General features: G+C 31.8%; 2 protein-coding genes across 2 annotated transcripts; both read left to right on the top strand.

Annotated features, from left to right (window-relative positions):
• The first annotated feature begins 4,718 nt into the window (after positions 1-4,718).
• On the top strand, positions 4,719-10,578 carry LOC134705189 (uncharacterized). The gene is made up of 5 exons (XM_063563950.1): positions 4,719-4,751; positions 6,244-6,303; positions 9,055-9,329; positions 9,620-10,503; positions 10,563-10,578. Exons 2-5 carry the CDS (start codon positions 6,246-6,248, stop codon positions 10,576-10,578), a joined length of 1,233 nt encoding a protein of 410 aa, XP_063420020.1. The 5' UTR covers positions 4,719-4,751; positions 6,244-6,245.
• LOC134693190 (lethal(3)malignant brain tumor-like protein 4) lies at positions 10,511-23,902 on the top strand. The gene is made up of 16 exons (XM_063553909.1): positions 10,511-11,092; positions 11,670-11,823; positions 12,256-12,391; positions 13,854-13,969; positions 14,307-14,389; positions 15,088-15,322; positions 15,576-15,670; positions 16,076-16,322; positions 16,558-16,640; positions 17,193-17,418; positions 18,019-18,121; positions 18,941-19,126; positions 19,710-19,895; positions 20,794-20,873; positions 21,281-21,513; positions 22,713-23,902. Exons 1-16 carry the CDS (start codon positions 10,589-10,591, stop codon positions 22,839-22,841), a joined length of 2,796 nt encoding a protein of 931 aa, XP_063409979.1. The 5' UTR covers positions 10,511-10,588; the 3' UTR covers positions 22,842-23,902.
• The last annotated feature ends 2,217 nt before the right edge of the window (positions 23,903-26,119 follow it).

Here is a 26,119-nt window from a genome sequence, read left to right as displayed (position 1 = left end):
CGGAAATGTCCGGAAAAACACGAGTATATGAAAATACAGGGAGTTAAAAAGAACAGCTACGAAATTAATTGGAGGATATTCGGTTTTACTCCCTTTATTGGCAGAATATTGAACTTCCTGTTGGATGGTAAGACAAATTTGTGTTAAAAAACACACAAAACTTTACGAAAAAAGAAATTTACTGCGCAAAAATAGTTAACGCATAATTAAAAGACATTTTCTATCATTTTGTGAGAACGGAAGTTCTAATTATTTGTTTATTTTAAATTAATATGTGTTTGCGTCGCTACTTTTAGTTTTCGATGACATTTTCGCTTCCAAAGTGCTTTTAAAAAACGTTAATGCGCTATTAAAATTGATATATCATATATTGCATTGCAAAACATGTATATTTCAATGTTTGTTTTCAAGCAGAATTGTGTAAAGATGGTATATGCGCTTATTATTTTACTTTTGTCGGTTGTTTTTCATGTTTTTGGGTCTCCGGCGGAACATAAAATTTTAAGCGAAAACGAGGCTGAGACATTGAAAAAATATTTTTCAACTTAATGTTCTTATTTTTAACAAAAATAAAACTAGACCCAATCATATACAATGTTTAATAATCAAAATGTCTCTTTCTTTATTTTTTTCACATGAGACCAGTAGCAACGACAGTTATTTTGCAAAAATATGTGTTCATTATATCTGAAAATGAGGATTATTAGGTTCTAAAATTATAAATGTGTAAAACAAATTAATTTAGATACTTTGTATTTAAAAGCAACATACCATTATATATTAAAATGTTATGTTGTACATGTATATGTTTTAACAGTTTGGTCCTTTGTTTAAGTTGGAAACCAATCAAGTCTTGTAAAATCATACTTTTTTTTAATAAATTTTTATATCTCAAAATGAGTTTTTACAAGCCAAATAATTGTGTAGAAAGATGTAGTTATTTTAATACTCAAGTAATAGCTTATTTGTTACTTGATGGCTAATGAGAAATTTAAAAAAAGGAAAATATTGAAAATGTTGATATCAAATATTCAAATAGATCTTCATCGACAAACTGTTAAAAAATAAGCTCATACATTGTAGTAAATTAAAAAGTATTTAACCTCATGTCATCCTTGTAACATACATATAACACATGTAATATTGACTTAGCATGTTTAGATTTTGTTTGCTATTTCTGCATGTTAAATGTCAATTTTACCAATTTCTTCTTTTGAAATACACTGTTTTATTAAAAAATCAACAACATGTCTAAAGAAAAACCTACTAAATTACATGGCATAATGTACATGTAATACACTATATACCTTGTAAAACTCAAAAGTTTGGATAAGGCTGACACAGTGTTATTGCCCAAAATTAACAATTAACAAATAAGATACATGTAAATATGTTCAGTGTTAACATTTGCTTTATAAATGGTATAATTAATGCTTTCTGTTAAAGTGACATTTGGATAACACTGAAATAGGACTGCAAATTTAAATTTCAATTGTACCTTCTCCAGATTTATTTAAAATTAATACACATAAGGCCACACCAATTTAATTTCTTGTTCTACGGATTTTTGGACTCCAAAAATTGGGGCGAGCGAGCGATTTGAAAATTTTAATAAAAAAATATTTAATTTGCAAATTTTTGAGGCGAAGCTTAAAAAGTAAAGGCGAGCGATTATAATTTTTTTTTGTAAACATAAAATAGTGGGTTTTGACTATATTAAAACTTGATTTATCACTTGTACCTTGACATTTCTTTAATTTATGAAGTATTTTTTCCCTGTTCAACAAGAAATATTTGAATAATTAAATCTGGTCTATGTATGTGTGACTGACAATGAGACAATTCTCCATCCAAGTCATAATCAGGTTCAGAACAACCCCTTAATGTTATGAATATCCCTTTTATGAGGGTTCAAAATTAGTTATATTATTTTTTTTGTAAAAACACTTCAAGTACAAAAGGGCTTATATTTTCCCAAAGAACTATAATATTTGGTATTAAATGGTCAAAACGTGTGCAAGAATTTTGTAATATTCCTGGACTTTAACCATGTTAACACATTTACTTTAACAGTTTAATATTATTCAAAATAAATGCACCCATCCCTCCTTTAGAAATGTTGTTTAAAATATAATGTATTTCTCCTCTTTTTGAGTAAAAAATTCTAAGTTGTCAAAGGTTTTGTATAGTAGCACTGTACAAATCCTTAGTATTTCTATTTTCTTTTCTACAACAGTAAACATGGTAAAATGACACCTTCAAGGCCCTTGTCTGAGGGAGGGTTGGTCCCAACCTGATAATAACAAACATAGGTCAAAGTACGGCCTTTTACACAGAGCTTTGAGCAAGACCAACCAGCAAGCTATAAGGGACCCCAACTTAGGATTGTACACAATTCGAACAGGAAAACCAACGATCTAAATTATATTTCCAAACGGGAAAATACCAATGAACCACATCAACAAACGATTACTGCTGATCGACAGGTCCGTGAATCCACAATGACAGGTGCACAAACCTGCAACGGGTATGACCGTAACCATACATTATAATTGCAGTTGAAGGCAAATCCTTCAGAAGTTCTTTGTACTTTATTTTAACAACGAACATTTATTTAAAGGGAATACACATGTATAAGTTAGGGGGAAAGAAACCAACGTTTTGTTCTGTACTGATATTTCTATTTATATCGGAGCACTCCCGCTTGGAATAAATTGGTTTCATGCTGAAACAAATATTCTTGCAGATATTTACAGTGTTGTGGGGTGCTGATAGGTTTAAAATCGTTATATAAAGGCTAGACTGTGATTTTAAAAAACAACATATGTTGAAATCTTTATATAATATTTACAAAAAAACGGTGCGGGAAATGGACATGATTTCATTTCCGGATGCGGGAAGCGGGAATATAATAAAAATTAAAAAAAATTGTTTTGAAAAAAATAGGTCCGGGCAGGTCCGTCGAACAAGGAATCAAATTGGTGTGGCCTAAGTTCAACAATAATTTTTGTGTTTTTTGTTTAATTTCTACCTTCATAGAAAAAAAAACTCTTTCAGTTTTGATATTTCCACTTTTCTGAACTATGTACAATACATTCTTCAAATACATTCGTTTTGCTTTTAAAAAATGTGCTGAAAAAAAACGGTTATTTCTTTACAAGATGAATTTGAGCTTTAAATGCAATGGCAAACAAGCTTTATGTACATTAAACATTTTTCTATACTGCTTTGATCTCCACATCATAGCTAGCTTTTCTGAAATTGGGGAGGTCATTTTTTAAAATTTAAACTAATATCATAATTTCCTGCTTGTTCCACATCTTAAATACTGATTACCGTAGTACAATGTAACACTTTTTTATGTTAAAGAGTTTCAACATGTATTCCATTATGATCCATAAACACAGTCCTACAATCTATCAATATCTTTATTTTGGCATGGTCACAGGCCATGTTTTTCTCTAACTGTTAATGATATCTTTACAATAAATCTAATGGATGTTGGATGTGTTCTGATTGATGAGGCAGAGGATTATGTTTGGTGCCAACAAATTTTTTTTGACACTGCCACAATCTGTATGTACATGTATTTGCCCCAAATCAGCAGCATGTAATTCACAGGTACATGTAGTTGATTGTATATCATAATAATTTTCTGTTTTGTTTTTTTTTGTTCATTAATCAGACCATAAGTTCCTCGTTTGAATTGTTTAGCATTTATCATTTGGGGTCCTGTAGTAAGCTATAAAGGACGAATGATGAGTATGCTGTATGATTTATTCTCATTGTTGAAGACCATAAGTACCCTTACATTATATGGTTTCAGATGAAGGAGCGTTATCTCATTGGCAATCATACCACATTTTCTTATTTTTATGGAAAATCAAACGAAACATTTTAGCTTGTGTGCTCTTGTTTTTTTCCAATTGTAAGAATTTATTTTTACCTACTAACAGTTAAAAAGTACTACAGGCAACTGTTAAGTATTTAATGCAAAAAAAATAATTTTGTTATGAATTTCTTATATCTTATACCTTTACATTGTGAAGTTATGCTTTTCAGAAAAAAATAATGAATCCAACACAAGGGGGAGATAACCCATCTGCTGCTAAAAAGTTGAGAACAGATAGTAATGATGAAGCATCAGTATCTACAATGGGTATCATTCCTACCACCAGCGGTTTGCAGTCCAGGCCTATCAGTCTAACTATAGCCAATGGTAAGTGTTTTCAAGGGTATCTTTCCACCCGCCACCTGCTTATAGTCCAGACCTATCAGTCTAACTATAGCCAATGGTAAGTGTTTACAAGGGTATCTTTCCACCCGTCACCTGCTTATAGTCCAGACCCATCAGTCTAACTATGGCCAAAGGTAAGTGTTTACACGGGTATCTTTCCACCCGCCACCTGCTTATAGTCCAGACCCATCAGTCTAACTATGGCCAAAGGTAAGTGTTTACACGGGTATCTTTCCACCCGCCACCTGCTTATAGTCCAGACCCATCAGTCTAACTATGGCCAAAGGTAAGTGTTTACACAGGTATCTTTCCACCCGCCACCTGCTTATAGTCCAGACCCATCAGTCTTACTATGGCCAATGGTAAGTGTTTACAAGGGTATCTTTCCACCCGCCACCTGTTTACAGTCCAGACCCATCTGCCTAACTATAGCCAATGGTAAGTGTTTACACGGGTATCTTTCCATCCGCCACCTGTTTACAGTCCAGGCCTATCAGTCTAACTATAGCCAATGGTAAGTGTTTACAAGGGTATCTTTCCACCCGTCACCTGCTTATAGTCCAGACCCATCAGCAGGGGTCGAATTTAAGCTTTTTTGTGTACTGGTCAGCTGGACCAGTGGACTGAAAACTCTACTGGTCCTGCAAAAAATGACATTAATTTGACAAACATTTTGACGATCCAGTTACGAAAGTACATTTTCTATCTAGGTCTGTCACCGCAAATTTTTCACATATTGTACAGTTCATTAAATTCCGATCTACAATATAATGCAACCATTCACGATCTTTTTCCCATGATTTTTGGTATTTGCGTTTCCTTTTGTCACTTTCGTATACATACTTTATTTCGATCTTCCTTTTGATTTTCAGTTATCTTATTTTTTGTCCGGTGGTTTAACTCCTTCCAAAAATTTCCACATTTTATATTGTTGTGAAGGACGCTCACCCGAGATATTAATTAACTTGATCAATTGTAATACCCCCCCCCCCCCCCCCCCCCCCCCCCAAAAAAAATAATTGATTTCACAGGTAAATTGTTTTGTAAACAAACGGAAATTGCGATGCAATCTGTGATTTCTATTGACATATTTCTACTGGTCCGCCGGATCATCAGCTGACAAAATCTACTGGTCCGACTCAAATTTTACTAGTCCCGGACTACCGGACTAGCGCTAATTTCGACCCCTGCCCATCAGTCTAACTATGGCCAATGGTAAGTGTTTACAAGGGTTTCTTTCCACCCTTCATTTTTCAGTCCAGACCTATCAGTATATTGCCAATGGACAGTGTTACAAGGGTATTACACCTCCCAATATGTTTATTTTCTCCAGTCTTACAATTGGTTATTTTATGAGAAATAAAAAGCTGTCATTTTGTATTATGAATGTTTGATATATTGACTGAAATCTATTGCTTTTTAGTATTCAATTTAGAATTGTGCAAACAAAATTTAAATATTTTTTCATCATGTTGCTGTTGAAATTTATGTTATTTGAAAATTGTTACAGAATATACGATTGACAATACATATGTTTATATACCCCATATACCACTAGGAAATAGTAGCTTTTAACTTCTGAACATTTTTTAATTCCATTTCATATCATATTCATCATTTTATTATAGCCTTAACAGTGGCGGATCCAGAAATTTTCATAAGTGGGGGCCCACTGACTGACCTAAGAGGGGGCCCGCTCCAGTCAGGCTTCAGTGATTCCCTGTATAAACAACCAAATTTTTTCCCAAAAACGGGGACCCCCCATAAATCCGCCTCTGCTTAATATTGTTATCTGGCACAGATTCACTGTTTCAAATTTAATGAACAATCGAAATTAAATTTCTTTTTTCAAGTGACTTCATGCATGAATAAGATTATGTCATCCATATTTATATCCATTGATGCTGGAATACTTTTAATCATGATAGATTTTCTTTCTTATATATATGAGACCATATAACTGCTCTTCAATCTCCATAAATACATACTCATATGCATGTTTACAGGAATGATAAACTGGAAGACAACTACAGAGCATGCTGCTATTCCTGTTACCATGGTGAAGGGTAAACCTCTTTTTATATTTTTCTGTATATTTACATTGCTTTGAAACAAATTATTTAATCACACCACACCCCTGTATACAGTTTTATGCCAAGTTAAAATTCATGATACAATATTTTTCCTTAGATTATAATTGAAATAACTGAAATTTAAGAAATAGATGAATACATTTTCTTTTTCCCTAACTGTGCCTCTTGATGTCTGTTAATCCCTCTTGTTTCACATTAAAGTTTTGGTTAACCTTGCAGTTGTTCTTTACGTTAACTCAAAAGCTAGATAGAAATAAGAAGATGTGGTATGCTTGCCAAAGAGACAACTCTCCTCCAGAGATCAAATGAAATTAAAAGTTAGCAATGACTGGCCACTGTAATACCTTTAACAATGCAACACCATACCACATAAAAAGCTATAAAATGCATGACTTAATGTTAACAATTCAAACCAGAAAACTAACTGCCAGATTTATGCAATAAACAAAAAACAACAGCAACAAACAACAACAACCACTGAATTACTGCTGGCTTCTGACTTGTTACAGAATCAAACATAATGTCGCTGAATGTGGCATAATCAAAAATTTGTTGGAAAAGGCTTGACTTGTCAGATCAACTTAAAGAATAAAAAGAAAAGAACTTGAAAAAAAACTTTAGACACAGAGTATAGATTGAACACATATTCATTCTATTGCTAACTTTCTAAGTTATACGGTCTTATATGTCAAATTAGGGGTAGTGACCAAGATTTCAAAATATTGTTTGCATGTTTAATATTATTTGAACTTTAAAAAATTAATTCCAAATCAGGGTTTTTTACTCAGATTTTATGGTTCACTTAAAAAATTGATAATTGGAGTGGGAAATGGTGTCCTAAAGACACATTTTGTGTTGGAAAAGACAGTTTTTATAGTTCATAGGGAACAATTTTAATGTGAACTTTAACTTGGCTAATAACTGTTGTAAAGCATGCTGGTTGTTGTTTTTTCAGTTATTCATTTATTCATTTCGACTTTTCATTTCTATATCTTTTAATTTATTTGATTTTAAAAGTCCAAACTACAGTCACAGTGCTTAACTGCATGTTAGTAGAAGACTGTTAACTTCCAAATGAAATTATAAATAATGTTGGTAGAATATATATGATACCATAAAATAGATAGATATTTTTTTATTGATTGTTAAATTATTGATTTTTTTAACTTATATTTTACAAACTGTTAGTGCAATTCAATTTGTATGTCCCCACTGAGTGATGGTGGAGGCGTTCCATTGTAGTTTGGTCTCCTCAAGTGCTGGTGTTCATGAATTCAATCTTTGCGGGGTCAAACTAAGAATTCATTGCATCTCTGCTAAGCATGATTCTTTTCTTTTAACCCTTTCCTCCCAGAAGAATTTTTTACATACTTTTTTAATACATAGGATATTTTGATAAAATGTTGGAAATAACACTTTAAAAAACAAGGTGATAGAAAGCAAACAATCATATTTTAAATAATAAGGCATGGTGAAATAATTTATTTCAGATATTCCTTGTGTATTTTTTTAATAATTTAATGAAGTTTGATACTGCTTGTTTTTTATAAGGTTAAGGGTAAAAGCAAAACTAGTCGGTTCTGTGATAGATACATTTGTCTGGGAAGGGTGACTTGTCTTCCTTGGACTGTATCCTAGGAACTAGTGTATTACATTCTAGTAAAGAGTATTATTCTAGTAGTACATTATGCAGAGTACATATTCCTATTAACCTGTTCTCAATTATCTTTAATTTGCATTAAACTGTGGTCGGCCATTCAAGATTCATCCATCAACCCATTAACCATCAAATTTTACCCTGGTCTATTTGGTAATTCCAAAACTTGGTTTCCATTCAAAGTTGTTAGGAATTTCTGAACACAGATCAACTTTTTGAAAATATTAAATATTCACATACATAGGTACAACTGACAGTTATCATTTTGTACTCATCCTAAATATCATGCACCCCATCAGACCCTATTGTCCAAAAGCACAGGTGGTCTCATAAGTACTTCATTAACTGTATCACTAGCAAGCACTGTGAGCTTGAACCCTACATGTTACTACTACATGTACTAATAGTCAGTCAATGTTATTTGGTAAGCAGTTGTATTAGTATTTGAAGGTATAAATTCCATGGGGATTACAGGGCAAGTTTTAAGGGAAATCATATTATAATGGTATTGGGAATGCAGTTGTATTTATAGCATTGGCATTTATTATTTCTATGGCACTGCATTGTCATGTTTCATTGACATTGAATTGTTTTGGTAAAAATTTACCAATTATTGCCGTTTTAATTTCAATTTGCAGTATACTATCAAATAACATACAGACAAGACATATCTCTGTGTCAACAATTTAAATGATTTGTTTATATAGAAATCATTGAATGTAAAAGAAGAAAAAATCTTTAGATATAAATTCAGCATATGTTTCGCAGAAATTTCTAATTTTTGTTGAAAAAAATTTGTGTGACAGGTGATGAGCTCATGTTTTCATAAATCAAGGATTGATTTTCCTAGTCATTTAATCATTACATTTATACATTATATGATTTTTAAAATATAGGTGTTTCTTGGCTGTGAAGGACATGCAAATATGCAGCCACATCTGTTCAGAATAGGGACACTAAACTTGTTGCATTAATGTTTTATGAACAAACATAGTCTTAGAAAGTTAAACTGAAATCAGTTCAGTGTTAGTCGATGTAACTCAATGAACTATGAATGTGTATTGTAGGAATTACAGTACAGTCTGGACAGATGAGATTTTCTGCTCCAAGCCCCAGGGGCAATGTATCCTTTCATAACCAGCCACAAAACATACATAACATTGGTTCCAGCGGTATGGTAACACTTAGACCTGGTAATCTAGCTTTTACTATGGCCAGACCAGGACTGGCAGGAGGTGTCCAGACAATACAGGGAGCTGTACAACAGAAACAGATACCAGGAGGACAGGTCCAGTTTCAAGTTGGACCACAAACAACACAAGGCATTACCACACAGAAAGTGGTAAGTAAGATTATATTTTCAGCACAGACAGTGAAAACTCTGTGAATTATAAACCAGTAGGCATAAGTCTACTATTATAATGATTTCATTTCTACATGTTCTAATATCATTGACAGGATATCACTAAACATACATGTATATATGAATGCAGGGCTGATTATAAGGTATAAACTATTACAAAGGTTGATCGTAAATTGCAATATCAAAAGATTCTATTTTTTTTGTCATTGATGAAAAAGGGATAGTTATTCTATATTTAAATGCCTGGAATTTTGAATTGTATTTTGTAGATCCAAGGTCAAGTTTCTTTGTCACAGTTGTCAGGTGGGATTGTTGCCCAACAGATTCCTAATGCTGCAGTTCTTAATCAACAGCAACAACAGCTGATCATACCAAATTTTCAGACAACCAGATATATCCGGCCACAACCTGCTATTAGTGGTCAACAAGCTAAGTTATCAACAGTGCAGACAACAAACCAGCCAATATTTTCTGTCAGACCTATTGCTCAAATTCCATTAGTTACAGGTGCTAATAATAAAACAGACACAAATTCCCAGCCTTCTAATATTATGACTGTTCAACAACAGGCTAGCCTGCTTCAGCAAACTGGAAAAGCCCAGGCAATAAAAGCACAACAACAACAACCGTTAGTTAGTCAGATACAACTTCAGAATGCGAAAGGACACCAACAAGTTACTTTTACTATAAATACACAGGCTGCTGGCCAGGTTAGGCTCAATCCAGTCATCCAGAGTAATAAGGCACTTCCTAACCGTAATCCTTCGGCTGTTTTAATCAGACCCCCTATCCGACAAACCACTCAAATCCCACCTAAATTGAATATAAACCCACAAAACGTAGCTCAGTCTAGTATTATAGTTCAGTCCCCTGTCAATAGATTCCAGACACCAGGTGTGAAAGCTCACATCCTTGAAAATCCAAAGAAAAATCCACTGGCAACACAATATATGATTTTGTCTCAAAATAAAAACTTGGTTCCAATGCCTGTAATGCAGCAGGATACGGCACATCAGATTCCAACTCCTGTGTCGGACCTAGATGGATTGATGCCAGAACTGACAAAGAAAACAGATTTACCAGTAGTTGAACCAAAACAAAAAACAAGTAGAAAAAACTCAGCTAATTTACCTGCTAAGGAAAATAAAACCTTGTTACCTGCTAAGGAAAATAAAACCTTGCCGCAAGTTGTTACCTCTATTGGTAATGTAGACAAACAACTTCTTGAAAATCAGAATATGGCTAATCAATTGAACGATATTATCAAGTTAAATGAAGCGGCTTTAGGAAATATGAATTCTTCTGGTGTTATTCAGATGGTTGTAGAAGATAAACCCGAAAGTTTGCCAGTTGTTGATTCTACTGTAAAGGAGGAACCTTCTAATGTAGAGGAATCTATCCATACTACAGTAAAAGATGAAAAAATTGAAGAAACGATCAAACAATTTAAAAGTGAAAAAGGAGACTTTGAGAAGCTTTTAAGGGAAAATAAAATCACCATAGAAAACGAAATGACAGAAATTAAAGTTGAAAATAAAATGTCTGTTAAAAATGAGCCCAGTGAAAATTCCTCAGAAACTGTGAAACAAGAAACAACCGAAAATGCAATGGAAGTTGATGAAGTAAAGAAGGAAAAAGAAACTTTGGACGGAGAGAAAAAAGAAGAAAATAAAGATGTAGCAGATTATGAAGCTTTGACATGGAAAGATGGTGTAGGAACATTAGAGGGGAGTGAACTCAAGGTAAATTTTATGTTGAAATACAATCATTGGTTGAAATTTTATGTTAAACTACAATCATTGGTTGAAATTTTTTTACTTCGTATAATATCCTAAATAGCTTTGACTTATTTTTTATATAACTTCATTTGCTAATTGTCTTAATTTACAACTAGCACAAGCACTGCATTTAACATATTACTGTTATTTCTCTTCTATTGCAACAATAGGGTCAAAGTTAAACATGAATATTGTACAAACATAAGTTATGAAACACTTGCCAATGACTGCAATCATAAGTAGAATGGATAGTCATGATAAGTGGTTTCACAGGTCAATTAGCCTTAAAATTTACGGTTTTACATTCAATGTTATTTAACTCCTTGATAATTTAATGATTTTTGCTTGTATCAATCCAGAACTATTGGACTTATTCTAATTTTAAGTTGGTTTATAAATTTCATTAAACTTAATGTTAAAGTGTAAAATTAAAACTAAAAGGATAATCAGAGTCTAACATGATGAAGGAAACCTTGCATTGTCCATGATTATTGTTAGCTGCATCATAGATTGTTTCACAGAGACTACATTTTATTTACAGTTTACGCTGAATGAGTTTGGTTGTGTTGAAGTAATAACTGAGGAGTTAGAATGTGATGAGACATTGAACACTAGTAGTGAGACAGAACAGAGTAAGGATGTTACAGAGGCTACTGGAGATAATGTGTTCAAAGATGATACAGAAATGAAAGAAGGTAGGATTATTTATGTCTGTTCCTTGACAGATAAGTCTTATACTACGAAAGGTAAAGAAAAAACTGGATGTTACCACAACAGGTTCATGACTGGGGACAGGTGCAAACAAATGCAGCAGGTTTAAACGTTTTTAAAGGCACCAACCTTCCCCCTAACCTGAAGTAGTACTGTAAAATTACAACAGAAAGACACAATATAAAATATCTATTGGAATGGCTTAAATCAATCAATAAAACATTATCAAAAACAAGTACTGGTAAACATAACTAATAAATTCACTTTTAATATAAAAAAAAAAGAGGGGGGGAGGTAAAACAATATCAGAAAGACAACCATAACCTTGGACAAAATGGCGAAAAATAAAATAACATATACAGGTAAATATAACCATTTTGTTGTAAGAGGTTCATGGTTTGATTTTGACATTTTAGAAAAACCAGATGAAAGTGGTGACAAGAAAGATTTAGTTTGTCAGTGTAATCATTGTGGAGAATATGGATTTTACAGTGAATTCTGTCAGAATGGACAATTCTGTAGTCAGACTTGTGTTGGAGCATATCAGTCAAAGTAAGTTATTACAGTGAATTCTGTCAGAATGGCCAGTTCTGTAGTCAGACTTGTGTTGGAGCATATCAGTCAAAGTAAGTTATTACAGTGAATTCTGTCAGAATGAACAGTTCTGTAGTCAGACTTGTGAGGATCATAACAGTCAAAGTTAGTTATTACAGTGAATTCTGTCAGAATGGACAGTTCTGTAGTCAGACTTGTGTTGGAGCATATCAGTCAAAGTAAGTTATTACAGTGAATTCTGTCAGAATGGCCAGTTCTGTAGTCAGACTTGTGTTGGAGCATATCAGTCAAAGTAAGTTATTACAGTGAATTCTGTCAGAATGAACAGTTCTGTAGTCAGACTTGTGAGGATCATAACAGTCAAAGTTAGTTATTACAGTGAATTCTGTCAGAATGGACAGTTCTGTAGTCAGACTTGTGTTGGAGCATATCAGTCAAAGTAAGTTATTACAGTGAATTCTGTCAGAATGGCCAGTTCTGTAGTCAGACTTGTGTTGGAGCATATCAGTCAAAGTAAGTTATTACAGTGAATTCTGTCAGAATGGACAGTTCTGTAGTCAGACTTGTGTGGAGCATATCAGTCAAAGTTAGTTATTACAGTGAATTCTGTCAGAATGGACAGTTCTGTAGTCAGACTTGTGTTGGAGCATATCAGTCGAAGTAAATTATTACAGTGAATTCTGTCAGAATGGACAGTTCTGTAGTCTGACTTGTGTTTGAGCATATCAGTCAAAGTTAGTTATTACAGTGAATTCTGCTGGAATCGACAGTTCTGTAGTCAGACTTGTGTTGGAACATATCAGTAAAAGTAAGTTATTACAGTGAATTCTGTCAGAATGGACAGTTTTGTAGTCAGACTTGTGTTGGAGCATATCAGTCAAAGAAAGTTATTACAGTGAATTCTGTCAGAATGGACAGTTCTGTAGTCAGAATTGTGTTGGAGCATATCAGTCAAAGTAAGTTATTACAGTGAATTCTGTCAGAATGAACAGTTCTGTAGTCAGACTTGTGAGGATCATATCAGTCAAAGTTAGTTATTACAGTGAATTCTGTCAGAATGGACAGTTCTGTAGTCAGACTTGTGTTGGAGCATATCAGTCAAAGTAAGTTATTACAGTGAATTCTGTCAGAATGGACAGTTCTGTTGAGTCAGACTTGTGATGGGGCATATCAGTCAAAGTAAGTTATTACAGTGAATTCTGTCAGAATGGACAGTTCTGTTGAGTCAGACTTGTGATGGGGCATATCAGTCAAAGTAAGTTATTACAGTGAATTCTGTCAGAATGGACAGTTCTGTTGAGTCAGACTTGTTATGGGGCATATCAGTCAAAGTAAGTTATTACAATGAATTCTGTATACACTTGAAAAATAAGCCTGTCTGTATAATATAAATACATTATACCTGACTGATAAAACAGCATCTTTTACATTACTTTTTAACAACTTTTATATTTTGCAGAAGAGAAAGAGAAGTAAAGAAGAATAACTTGGTATCTAAGATGGTGCTTGGCATGAAGAAAAAAAGAAAGAAACTTCTTCTGATGAAGGGGGAAGATGATATAAAAATAGCACCAGGTTAGAATTAGTCCTGAATGGATTATATGTTATATCACTTATGTTTTTGAAAAAGAATTACGTATTGGGGGGATAATGAATGAGACTTAGTGCATGTTTTCAAAAATTTTGAAAAGTTTGTATAGACAATAACACACAAAATAAATGGACGAAGGTTAAATTTCTTCAGGGATACAAAACTATACTATTTTATGTATTGTTACTAACTAAATATGTTTACATTGACTGACATAAATATATAACATTTCCCAACACGGCTCATATTATTGTAATTTTACAGGTTTTATTTAAAGTTAAATTTAAGAAACTCAACTGTATCTTTGTAATTGTTTTATAGGAAGAAAATCCAAAACCTTTTCGTGGACAACCTATATATCTGAAGAGAAATGTCCAGCAGCACCTCCAAGATTGTTTAAAAATGTTAGTATTTTATTGAAAAGATATAAAAAGATATAAAATGCCAAGAATTATACACTAGGTCTTTTGCAGCTCATCTATCCCAAATTAAGAGTGTTATTTCTAGCCATTACTTGTTGTCTTTCATAAACTTCTACTTTTTACAAATACCAGTAATATGCTCCTATGGAACTACTGAGACAATTGAAACCAAACTGCTTCACAACCATTATTGCGAATAGTAGTTAAAAAATGGTTTTACATTATGCTTACTGACCAGCATGGCCAAAATACTATAAATAGAACATAAGGGTAAAATGTTAGCAATGGTAATATCTTGAGAGACTAGCAGGGACAAAAAAAGTTCAGAAAGTAAACATATTTGCCAGACAACTTCTTATAGGAGTTAGTTATCATAAGTGATTGCATAAATTTCCAATTGTCACCAAATGTTTAAATCTATAATAGAAATAGAGAAGCTTAGAAAAAAAATATGATCAACAAATGACTTATATTATATTGGTAACTAAAATAGATTGACAAAAACTTTGAACATCAAAAGAAATAATCAATGTAAAATCTACAAAGAAATGGTCAGTCACCTTATAAATCATGATTGTTACCATTTTTTTCTACAATTAACAATTATAGCTCATTATAGTTGATGACCCAAGATCATATCATTTGTCATCTAAGTTATAAAAATCTATTTTTGTTTTTAGGCATTCCCCTCTCACAAGAATGGATTTAAATTAGGTATGAGGATGGAAGGCATAGATCCCAAGCATCAGACATTGTTATGTGTCTTAAGTGTAGCAGAAGTCTGCGGATATCGAGTAAGACTTCATTTTGATGGTTACTCAGAATGTTACGATTTCTGGACCAATGCAGATTCACCCTATATATTCCCTGTTGGATGGTGTGAGAAAAATGGAAAAATATTACAGCCTCCAAAAGGTAGGAATTAAAGAAGACCTCATGAACTTTACAAAATATTATAACTCAATACATTAAGAGACCTCATATATTGCTTATCAAGAAGTTGTCATGTATTTATTATTTATCAAATCTTGCTACACAACTCTTCATTTATTTCAAATATGATAAGAAGGGATTCAAAATATACAGCAATATGACAGCTAAAACACAACTCAAAACATCCTAGACCAATTTACACAGCTATAAAAAATATGTGTTATTTCATTTTCAGGATTTAACAAAGATACTTTTAATTGGGCAACCTATTTAAAGCTAGCTAAAGCTATATCTGCTCCAAAGCAGATGTTTCACAACCAACCTAACACAGTAAGTATTATTCGGTTATTACAGTTAACTTAAATTTATTATATTCTGCATAAATAGCTTCATTTTATACGACTTCACATGATTAAAGTTTTATTATATGTACAGACTGAAAGAATAATACCGGTTTATAGATTAATACACATAAAATACCTTCCCGAAAGATGTATACAAAATATCACAGATGATTTTATACATAAAAAGTAAGCCTTAAATCTATTCTATTTATCTGTTTTTCAATAACTGTACAATATTAAAGAGAATATAGAAACCATAGCATTAGTATCCATGAAAAATAATTGAGCTTACAGCTAAAAATTTGATTGTTCAATGAGTTTTGTGTAAAGAAAACATGTTTTGAGAAATCATATTAGAAAAGTTTAATGTAAATACTTATATTTATTTCAGCCTGTGACCCCTAGTTTATTTAGAATAGGCAGTAAACTGGAGTCTGTAGACAAGAAAAACAATAATTTAGTGTGTGTGTCGACAGTAGTGGATACTATGGGAGATAGAGTGCTAATTCATTTTGATGGATGGGAAGATACATATGATTATTGGTGTGACATTACCTCCCCTAACATACTTCCTGTTGGATGGTGTGAAGAGCAAGGACTACCATTAAATCCCCCATGTGGTAAAGTTTACTTATACGGTTAGAAATAACACTAATATTCTATAACATTTTAAGTTAAGTATTGTTGAATTTTCAAAAATACATTTAAAATGCTGATTTGGTAATCAAATATATAGGAGTTTATAATCATAATTAATGTAATTGTTGATAAGTTATATTTGTTTTATTTCTGTTATAAATTCATATTGATAAAACAAATTTGATCATGTTTTTTATCAACAAATCTTAGTCAATTTACCTATTTTTTGTTCAGAATGGAAAGGTGCAACTTTTAGATGGGATGAATATTTGGTAAACACAAAGTCAGCAGCAGTCCCAGCCAGAGCATTTAAACCGGTAAGATTTTTTTTACATTGCAGTAAAAGAAACATGAATATTGTTGGTAAATAATGACCAATATGCTTGATTTAAACTGTTATTACTCCATTAAATTATTAGTTTTACAAATCATTACTTTATGTCATCAATTTGTAAGAATCAAAGTCTGTACTTTGAGTGAAGGGATAAAAGTCTTTTTCATTAAATTAATTTCAATATCATGTCTAAAATGAATGATACGACTAGCATATTTCTGTCAGAAAGGTTGAATAATGTACTTTTGAATATTAAAACAAATGACAATATCAAGCAAGCACACTGTTAATTCAAGGAAGCAGAGATCTTATCAGCCAATATCACATGTAAGGATGTAAAAAATCAGAGAAAAGTAATAGTTTATTCTAGTTATTAATGGAAATGATGTTAAATAAGCTTGACTATTTATATGAGTAATATTTTGTATGAAATTAAATTTTAAAGGTATTAAATGTGTGAAAATTTCTTTACTTTCATGTTCCAATTAAGTACAAGTTTTTATCTATGACCACTTTGTTACCTATACATTAACAGAGAGCCCCCCTAGGATTTGAAGTGAGTATGAAGTTAGAGGTAGTGGACAAGAGAAACCCTATCCTAATTAGAGTAGCCTCCGTTGTGGATACTGATGGACATCTGATTAAAATACATTTTGATGGATGGGCTGACAGCTATGACTACTGGATGGATGATGATTCTTTGGACATTCATCCGCCAGGCTGGTGTGCTAAAACAGGACACCCTCTCACAGCACCTATATGTAAGTGTTCAATGTTATATTGTGGTGTTCTAAAACAGGACATCCTCTCACAGCACCTATATGTAAGTGTTCAATGCTATATTGTGGTGTTCTAAAACAGGACATCCTCTCACAGCACCTATATGTAAGTGTTCAATGTTATATTGTGGTGTTCTAAAACAGGACATCCTCTCACAGCACCTATATGTAAGTGTTCAATGTTATATTGTGGATGTTTAGTTGTAATACTATCAGCAGAACTGATCAGTGCAGTGTATGAAGATGGAACAAGAATTGTGCAGTTAAATTATGTAATTAATCTTTCCTTGGTAACTTTTTTGATAGCAAAAGCTATGATAAAGATAATATTTCTAAATTCCAAAATGATTAAAAAAATCATAAAATTTTACACCCATCATAAAGTTTTAATTAAGGTGGCATCACTTTCATTGTTCTTGAGTTATGTCCCTTTATAAATGGAATAATGCAGAATTTTCTGATCTGATCTATCCATAGAATCTTAATAGTTAACAGTAGTAAATGTTATGTTGTTCTTTAACCCCAGAAGATCAGATCCAGTCCCCAGATTCTTATCATTAAACAGTATTATGTGTTTTTTAGCTCCAGAAGATATTATCCATTCCCCTGGACAGTCAGGATGTCCTACACCAGGTTGTAAAGGGATAGGACACATCAAAGGGGCCAAATATATAGGACATCACAGGTACTATTTTACATTATTATTTTATCATCATATCAAATAAGTTGTAAAACAGTATAAAATATGTTTACCATAAGATACAGATTAAAACTCCATATTAACAAACATCAGTTGGAAATTATTTCTATAGATACTTTAGAATGTAATTAATGGCTTATGCTTAACTTGTTTGGAAAAAGACTGCTGTCAAATATGACTCTTGTAGAACTTGAAAGGCTTTTGTACATTTATGAATTTTCATAGATTGATTAATGTGTCTTTAATTGTTGTTGACATAGTTTTACAGTTTTCTCACTGAAAAAGTTAATTAAATGAAAGATGGTTAGAAAAGGAAATTACACAAACATTATTAGAGCTTAGGGTTATTTCTAATCCAAACCAATTTACAACCTAAAGAATGTCATCAAAACTAATATAAGCGCTTAGAAGATACAAGTATAGATGCCTGATTTTAAAATGATTATCACTTTGACATTTTATTTATTTTGATTTTTGAATATGACTGTTGTAGAACTTGAAAGGCATTTTGTACATTTATGAATTTTCATAGATTGATTAATGTGTCTTTAATTGTTGTTGACATAGTTTTACAGTTTTCTCACTGAAAAAGTTAATTAAATGAAAGATGGTTAGAAAAGGAAATTACACAAAAATTATTAGAACTTAGGGTTATTTGTTATCAAATCCAAACCAATTTATAACCTGAAGAATGACAACAAAACTAATATAAGGGCTTAAAAGATACAATTATAGATGTCTGATTTTAAAATGATTATTACTTTGACATTTCATTTACTTTGATTTTTGAATTTTATTTCCCAGTGCTTTTGGTTGTCCATATTCAGCGTTGAATATGAATAGAGAAACAACCCTCCAAGATAGGTTAGGGTCAACACGTGCTGAGGAAGGACAATCTACGCCAATGCCAGGATCTGGTGATGATCAGTCATTAGACGGATTAGATACACTAAAGTCAGAGCCACAATCTCCTTCGTCACAAGAAAATGGGTAAAATTTACAGCTTTTAAAAGAGTAGTTTCATGATATTATATGAATAGTAAAACTTGTTTTACAAAGCAGTATTTTTACTATTAAAGGGAAATATTTTTACGTTGCAGCAGCTGTGAATGAAATTTTGAGAAGAAGTTATTTTAATGAAATAAGAGAATTATGAGATTTTTATGTGTTTTAAAATACTATTATAGTAAATGTTCTATTTGTAAAAGAAAACAAAAATTTGCTTAAATCAATGTAAATTTAGTAATTTTTAAAGAACATGTATGTATTAGGTTTTTTGTGGCTTTAAAAGTTGTACAATCTACAATGTTTATTCAAAAATAATGTCACAAACACGTTTACAAATAACTGACTGTGTGGCATTTTATTTTTACTCATACTTTTCATATAAAATTTGATAACCCTTTTCTGTTCCATCTGTAAACATATTGGAAAACACGAACAAACTAGTTGTTCAATAAGATAATGCAGTTAAAGTCTCTTGTTTCAAAATGGGCATTTAATAATCAAGTAAGTAAAATATAATGTTATATAATTATAAAATCAGAATTATCAAAGATATTTCAAATTATAGGAAATGTGAGACCCCTGGATGTGATGGCTCAGGTCATGTGACTGGTAGATTTACATCTCATCACAGAAAATCAGGCTGTCCCCTTGCCCAGGAAAATCTCATAGAAAAACAGATGCAGCAGTATAGACAACAGTTAGAAGTCAAACCTGGTTTTAAAGTGAAATCCACTAGAGGAAGAAAACCAAGGTTTGTAAGAAAGGGAGATCATTTTTTTTTTAAAACAACTGAACATATATGATTGGTTTGTTCTTATTATAAAAGAAGTATGAAGGGATTAAATAAAACATCTTTGTATGCATGATGCGTTTCAGAACATAGAAATACTAGGTGCTTGTTTATGTGTCGGTCTGTCTAATCTTGTAAGCACTCTCACATGCACAACTTTTGCCCAGTTTTTATCAAAAGGTTATATCAGCAATGTCTGACAAGTTCATAGAGTGTCAATCAAACTTTTTTCAAAGAGTGGAATATTGCATTGTATAGCGAAAAAATTCTTGCAAGATTTTTATCAGCAATGTCTCGAACAAGTTTCAAAAACTGCAGATCAACTCATCTTAAAGGGTTAACGCCTATTTGCAATATTAATTGTATAAATTATACTGCTTTGAGTCCTCTAAAGTCTACATTTCTGTAAGATATTCATTTGATATTCATGCTACAGCTCTGTTCAATTTGTATTGCATATTTATCACAGAATTGAAAAAAAATAAAGGTGAAATATCTGATAAGACATTTCTGTTATGGACACACATGACACATGTTTTAGGATTGACAGTTAATTATTAATAAATCAACACATGAATAGATACCACTTGTTCCAATTAATCATTGACATTTTATTTCTTGATTAACTCATTAATTAAGATGAGTGGTGTACTCAACTTGTCAAGAAATGTACTTAGATATGACAGAATACTCAAAATAAAAGCTAAATATTTTGTTTATATTTTTTTTTTTAATCAACTAGAATTTTGAAATAATGTGAATTCTGCTGTCTTGAAATTGAACTCTTGATGTACAGATATTGTAATAATACCTGATTTTTTTATTAGACATGTTTTATAATGAGATATATGTATTGTAGAAGTTATTACCTGAATATGGGTGACAGAGGGCCATTTAAATCACATCTTACTGCGAAAAAAGAAAAAGAATTTAAAGAAGGTAAATATTTGTAAAATTCACAGAAGAAACTATACTACACACCAAATTGTTAGTAAAGGACAAAATTGTCAATATAAGACAGCAAGCATTTACTGATTAGCATGAGTTTTTATTGAAATTATAATTTTCTAGTGAGTTAAAACTTTTAGGCCTATAAAGAGGTGTGTTACCTTCATATTCTTAGATATTGTTTTCAACAATTAAGGCAAGCTGTGTTAAGCTCTTTTGTTTTGACAACATACATTATTTTATTTTATAATGGGTGCAATTCTATTTCATCCCTTACTTTAATTCACATTATTTTATGTTGAAAATTACAAATTATTTTTCAAACTTAAACGAGAGTAAATATAATTGAGTAGTCAAAATATTTTGTTTCATCCGTTAAACTATTTATATTTGTACAGGTCAGAATCAAGCTGAGAGAAAAGTTGAATCATCAATTCACAAATCTGTGTTTTCTTCTTCATCCATCATCAAACCATCTAAAGATCTTCCATTAGGTTGGGAACAACATTCCAAACTTTTACCCGGTGTTAATCTAGGGACAGATATCAGCAGCTGGTCTGTTGAAGATGTCTGCCATTTTGTACGCAATTTACCTGGATGTCTTGACTATGTCAGAACTTTCAAAGAGGAGGTAATTATATTATACAAGTTCCACTTTATTATCCATTGAATTTTTAAAAAAGTTGAATTTATATTGTAAAAACAACATTTGGTATAGTTCCAGGCCATTTGATAAATAATAGCTTGTAAACCATATTTCTTTATGCAAGGGATATGTACCGATTATCAGGTTATCTGCATGTTGATATCGTAAAATATCAGCTGCGAGACATAATATGAAGCTTTTTGTCGAGTGAGCGTAGCGAACGAGATCAAAAAGCCTTCATATTATGTCAAGCAGCTGATATTTTATAATATAAATATTCAGATAATCTGATAATCGATTTATCGGGCTATATTTGTGTGTTTCGGAAGTGTTTTCTTTGTTTCACCAGCACTCAAAAGATGACTTGATAAGTTCGGGTCAAAGTTATTAACGTCGGTTCAAACATTATGACGTCGCTGATAAGTCCGGGTCAAAGTTATTAAGGCCGGGTCAACGTATTTGACGTCACAAAGACATGATACGGAATAATATTAAGAGCTGAACAGAGTGATATAGACAGTGGGACGACCGATAATTAAGCATACAATACTAGTGTTGTAGGGTTACAATGATGAGACATAAAACTTAGAAAATATAGCTTACAAAAATTTCATAGGTAGGAAAAACATAAAATTGACTATTAAATGACAAATCCATGGGCAGTAATTCCTTGAAAAGAGTTCCAAAGATTTACGTCTCATGGGGTCAAAGGTTTGATCCCAGTTAAGGTCAAACCAAAGTCTTGAAAATTGTTATTTGCTGCTTTTCTGCTTTTAGGAGAAAGGGCAAAGACTGGTCAAGTGGGAGTCATAATGATGGCTAAGGTGACATGTCTTTCCTGTGTTTAAAAATATCCTGCTCAGCACAGTAAAAACTAAAAACTGAAAGAAAAAAAAAACCCACATTATTCATTCCATGCATCTAAATCACTTTTCTGGATTTGCCTTCACCAGGAACACTCAGAGCTGATCATTTGAAAGCCAAGGATGTATAAAAACCAAAACAGTTGAAGAACTATATAAACCAAAATGTAATGAACCAGAAACAGCTGTATATTTGTAAGCAAATGGAAAAAAAAAGGTCTCAACAACTTATGGGTAGCATTTTATGACAACGCACACAGACTGATTGGTTAAATAAGTATCTTGCTTACTTTACTCATACATTTATTGTTATCTTTTCAGCAGATTGATGGTGAAGCTTTTCTTCTGATGGACCAGACAGATTTGTTGAAGATTTTAAACTTAAAACTGGGACCTGCTTTAAAAATATACAACAGTTTATTAATGTTCAAAAATTCTCTGGATGTGTGAAAAATTATTGAATACTGGTTATTACATTTCTACCTGAAGAACCAAGAGAAATTAACATGTTTCAAAAATTCAAATTATTCCCTAGATGGGTGAAAAATGTTAAATGACAGTTATAATATACAGAAAGTGTTATTTACTATTTAAATTCTACTAAAAGAATCGGAATATTTATTATCACAACAAAAGTATCATAAAATATATTTAACATGCTTTTAGAGCATGGGAGAGTTGTGTTCTATAAACAACTTGTCTTTATGAAGAGCAGTTGCAATGATTTGAAAAATAACTAAAAATAAGGCATTTTTTTTTCTTCTTCAAAATATGAATAATGCATGCGTTGGAGAGAAGATCTAGCCTTAAAAAAGGAGAAGATTGAAGTGGAAGGTTTGGATATAGAAAGGAGATTCACACCTTCCAAGAGAAGGGAAGGAGGATGGATTATGAGAAGATGAACAGAAGAAAGCTGCTTCTCTCTGTCAATCTGTAGTTGTTTCTCTACTTACTGAGAATATATTGTAAAAGATGTAGTGTATAATCTCCTTATATGGAAATCTTTTTTTACTGCATTAATAGAAACCTATTGGTTATTTAGTTTTGAATTGGAATTAACATATATCATCTCCTGTCTAATTTGTAGATATTACTGAATTCTTCAAATAATCGTTTGTCTGTAAGGTGTTTAGCTAATTTCCTAATGCATGTAAAGCAAGACTTTGGTTAGCTTGCTTGCTTTGTTTGTACATTGTACAATTGCAGTTGGGATAACACCCAATCAAATTTAGATACAATACATACAGGTTGAAATATACCTATGCATATATATTGTTTGAAGATGTCAATGGTTATAACAAAGCTTGAATGAATATTTATACAAAAAGACCAAGTAAGCCTAATAAAGTTTTACTCTACAAACATTTAGGAAATTAGCTGTAACACCAGAGTTGTTGTAGGTTTTAAGATATTTACAATTTATCATTTTTGTTAAAAACTGTGATAAATCTAAGAGAAGAAGTAGCAATACACTTTAAAGGTTTATTTTAATAGACTCCTATTTATTACAGATATACAGATATACTTTGAATGGTTAATATATTTTATTATAATTAGAAAAATAAATATCAAGAAGGATAACTCTGTATTTTATAGATTTTTTGAAATTATTGTTGTTTCTTGAACATGTGAATTTTATTATTATCACAGAAAAATCTCATGTTAAGCATCTTGAAAATGTTAACTTATTATTATTATTGTGAGGAATCTCATGTTAAGCAGCTACTGAAGACCTTGAGTGAGAAGGGTGCCAATAGTAAAAAAAATCATGGAATAATTTAACATTCATTTGATTTTGATAATGTTTAGCATATGCTACACAAAAATCCAAATAAATTCAGCCCTTTAATATTTGTATTTGTCAAACAATTTCTTTAGATTTCATTTGTCATCTGCATCCAATTTTGACCAGAATGATACACAATTCTCTTAGTTATTTTGGTGAATTTGCTTGCCATTATAGTTTTTTTATTCAAAAGTTACATAGGGCTTTTAGGGTTGTTGTTTTCATGCGGGTTAAATGTTATTATGAAAATAATAGACAAATATAAATTATCTTGCAGCAAATTTCGATTCAATGAGATTCTGTGAAGATTGTCAAATTCTTTAAAATGTCATTGGAGATGACTGACAGTTACTTTTCAGACCAACTCTTAGATAGAAGAGTAAATCAACATGTTTCTCTATCTTGCTACCCAAATACCTAGTACTTTTGAAACCTAGCGCTTAAGAAAATTGTAGTCCATACTCAGAATTTCCAGAGATGATCCATGCATAATATTGACATAATGTTTGGTGCTACATGTATTATCGTCATGCAGAAAATGTGCTTAAATTTCATGATGCTGTTAAGAATGTGATTAATAGAAAGGAATCGATGTAGCCTTGTTTTTTTTATTGTTTTTGTATGCTTGAATGAGTGAAAATGTTTGCCAGATTGTGCTATTTGTATGATTGAATGAGTGGTAAGATCTGCTAGATTGTGCTATTTGTATGATAGATTTGTTATAAACACATTGTATTGTTAATTTTAAAAGCTTAAATCATGTTACTTATCTGATTTGTTTAGGATATAAATTGAGTCATGTGAAAAATTAGTTTGCATTGTAGATTGCATGTGTAATATTGAAATCATGTCAGGCATGGTAAAAATGTGGTATGGATTGGTGGTGCAAGTGTAATATTGAAATCATGTCAGGCATGTTAAAAATGTGGTATGGATTGGTGGATTATTGTGCACTTCATTTGTGAGAAATTTAATGTGCTTTGTAGATTGCAAGTGTAATATTGAAATCATGTCAGGCATGGTAAATATGTGGTATGGATTGGTGGATAATTGTTCTCTTCATTTGTGAGATATTTAATGTCATTTTGAAACTTACTTGAATTGCAAAAATGTTTACACTTATCACATGTTTGGGTTTCACTCTAGTTTTGACAAAGATAGATAAATTTGAAAAATAGTTTTTGTTGCTGTTTGGTAATCACAAAATTTGAAGAATTGTATTTCAAGTTATTACAAATTCTTCAAAAAATGTTTGTTGTAAAAAATTCATAGGGATCAAATAAGTATTCTTAATATATAAATGGAACACATATAAATGTCTAACATTTGGGTAAGAAAGAAAGTGACTGAGGAAGAATTGAATGCTGTGATTTTGAGGAATAAATATGTTTTTGTTATGTTTTGTAATGATGCTGAAAATGTGATAAATAAATATAATATAAAGGTAATTTGTTTTTCTTTTCTTGTTCAAATATATTACTTTTTGTCCCTTCTGCGAAGAAAGTAGTAGATTTGTGACAGTGATTAAAATATCCCATAGTGGTAGCTTACACTATTTGTAAAAAGCTTTATATTTCAGTCCTAGATGCTTGATACCTTGAAAGCAGATTTATTGGGAAAGAAGTTTCTGTCTTTCATTTGTCCATTGTCCTTAATATATAAAAAAGAAGATGTGTTATGATTGCCAATGAGACAACTATCCACAAAAGACCAAAATGACACAAACATTAACAATAAAAGGTCACCATACGGCCTTCAACAATCAGCAAAGCCCATACTGCATAAAGTCAGCTATAAAAGGCCCCAGTAAGACAATGTAAAACAATTCAAGCCAGAAAACTAAAGGCCTTATTATACCCCACGCAACGAGTTGCGGTGGGTATAATGTTTTTGACCCGTCCGTCAGTCCGTCTGTCAGTCCGTCCGTCAGTCCTGTTTCTTG

This window comes from Mytilus trossulus, chromosome 1, assembly GCF_036588685.1.
Source record: "Mytilus trossulus isolate FHL-02 chromosome 1, PNRI_Mtr1.1.1.hap1, whole genome shotgun sequence".
NCBI classification, from domain to species: Eukaryota; Metazoa; Mollusca; class Bivalvia; order Mytilida; family Mytilidae; genus Mytilus; species Mytilus trossulus.
This window is presented reverse-complemented; position numbering and strand designations above follow the sequence as displayed.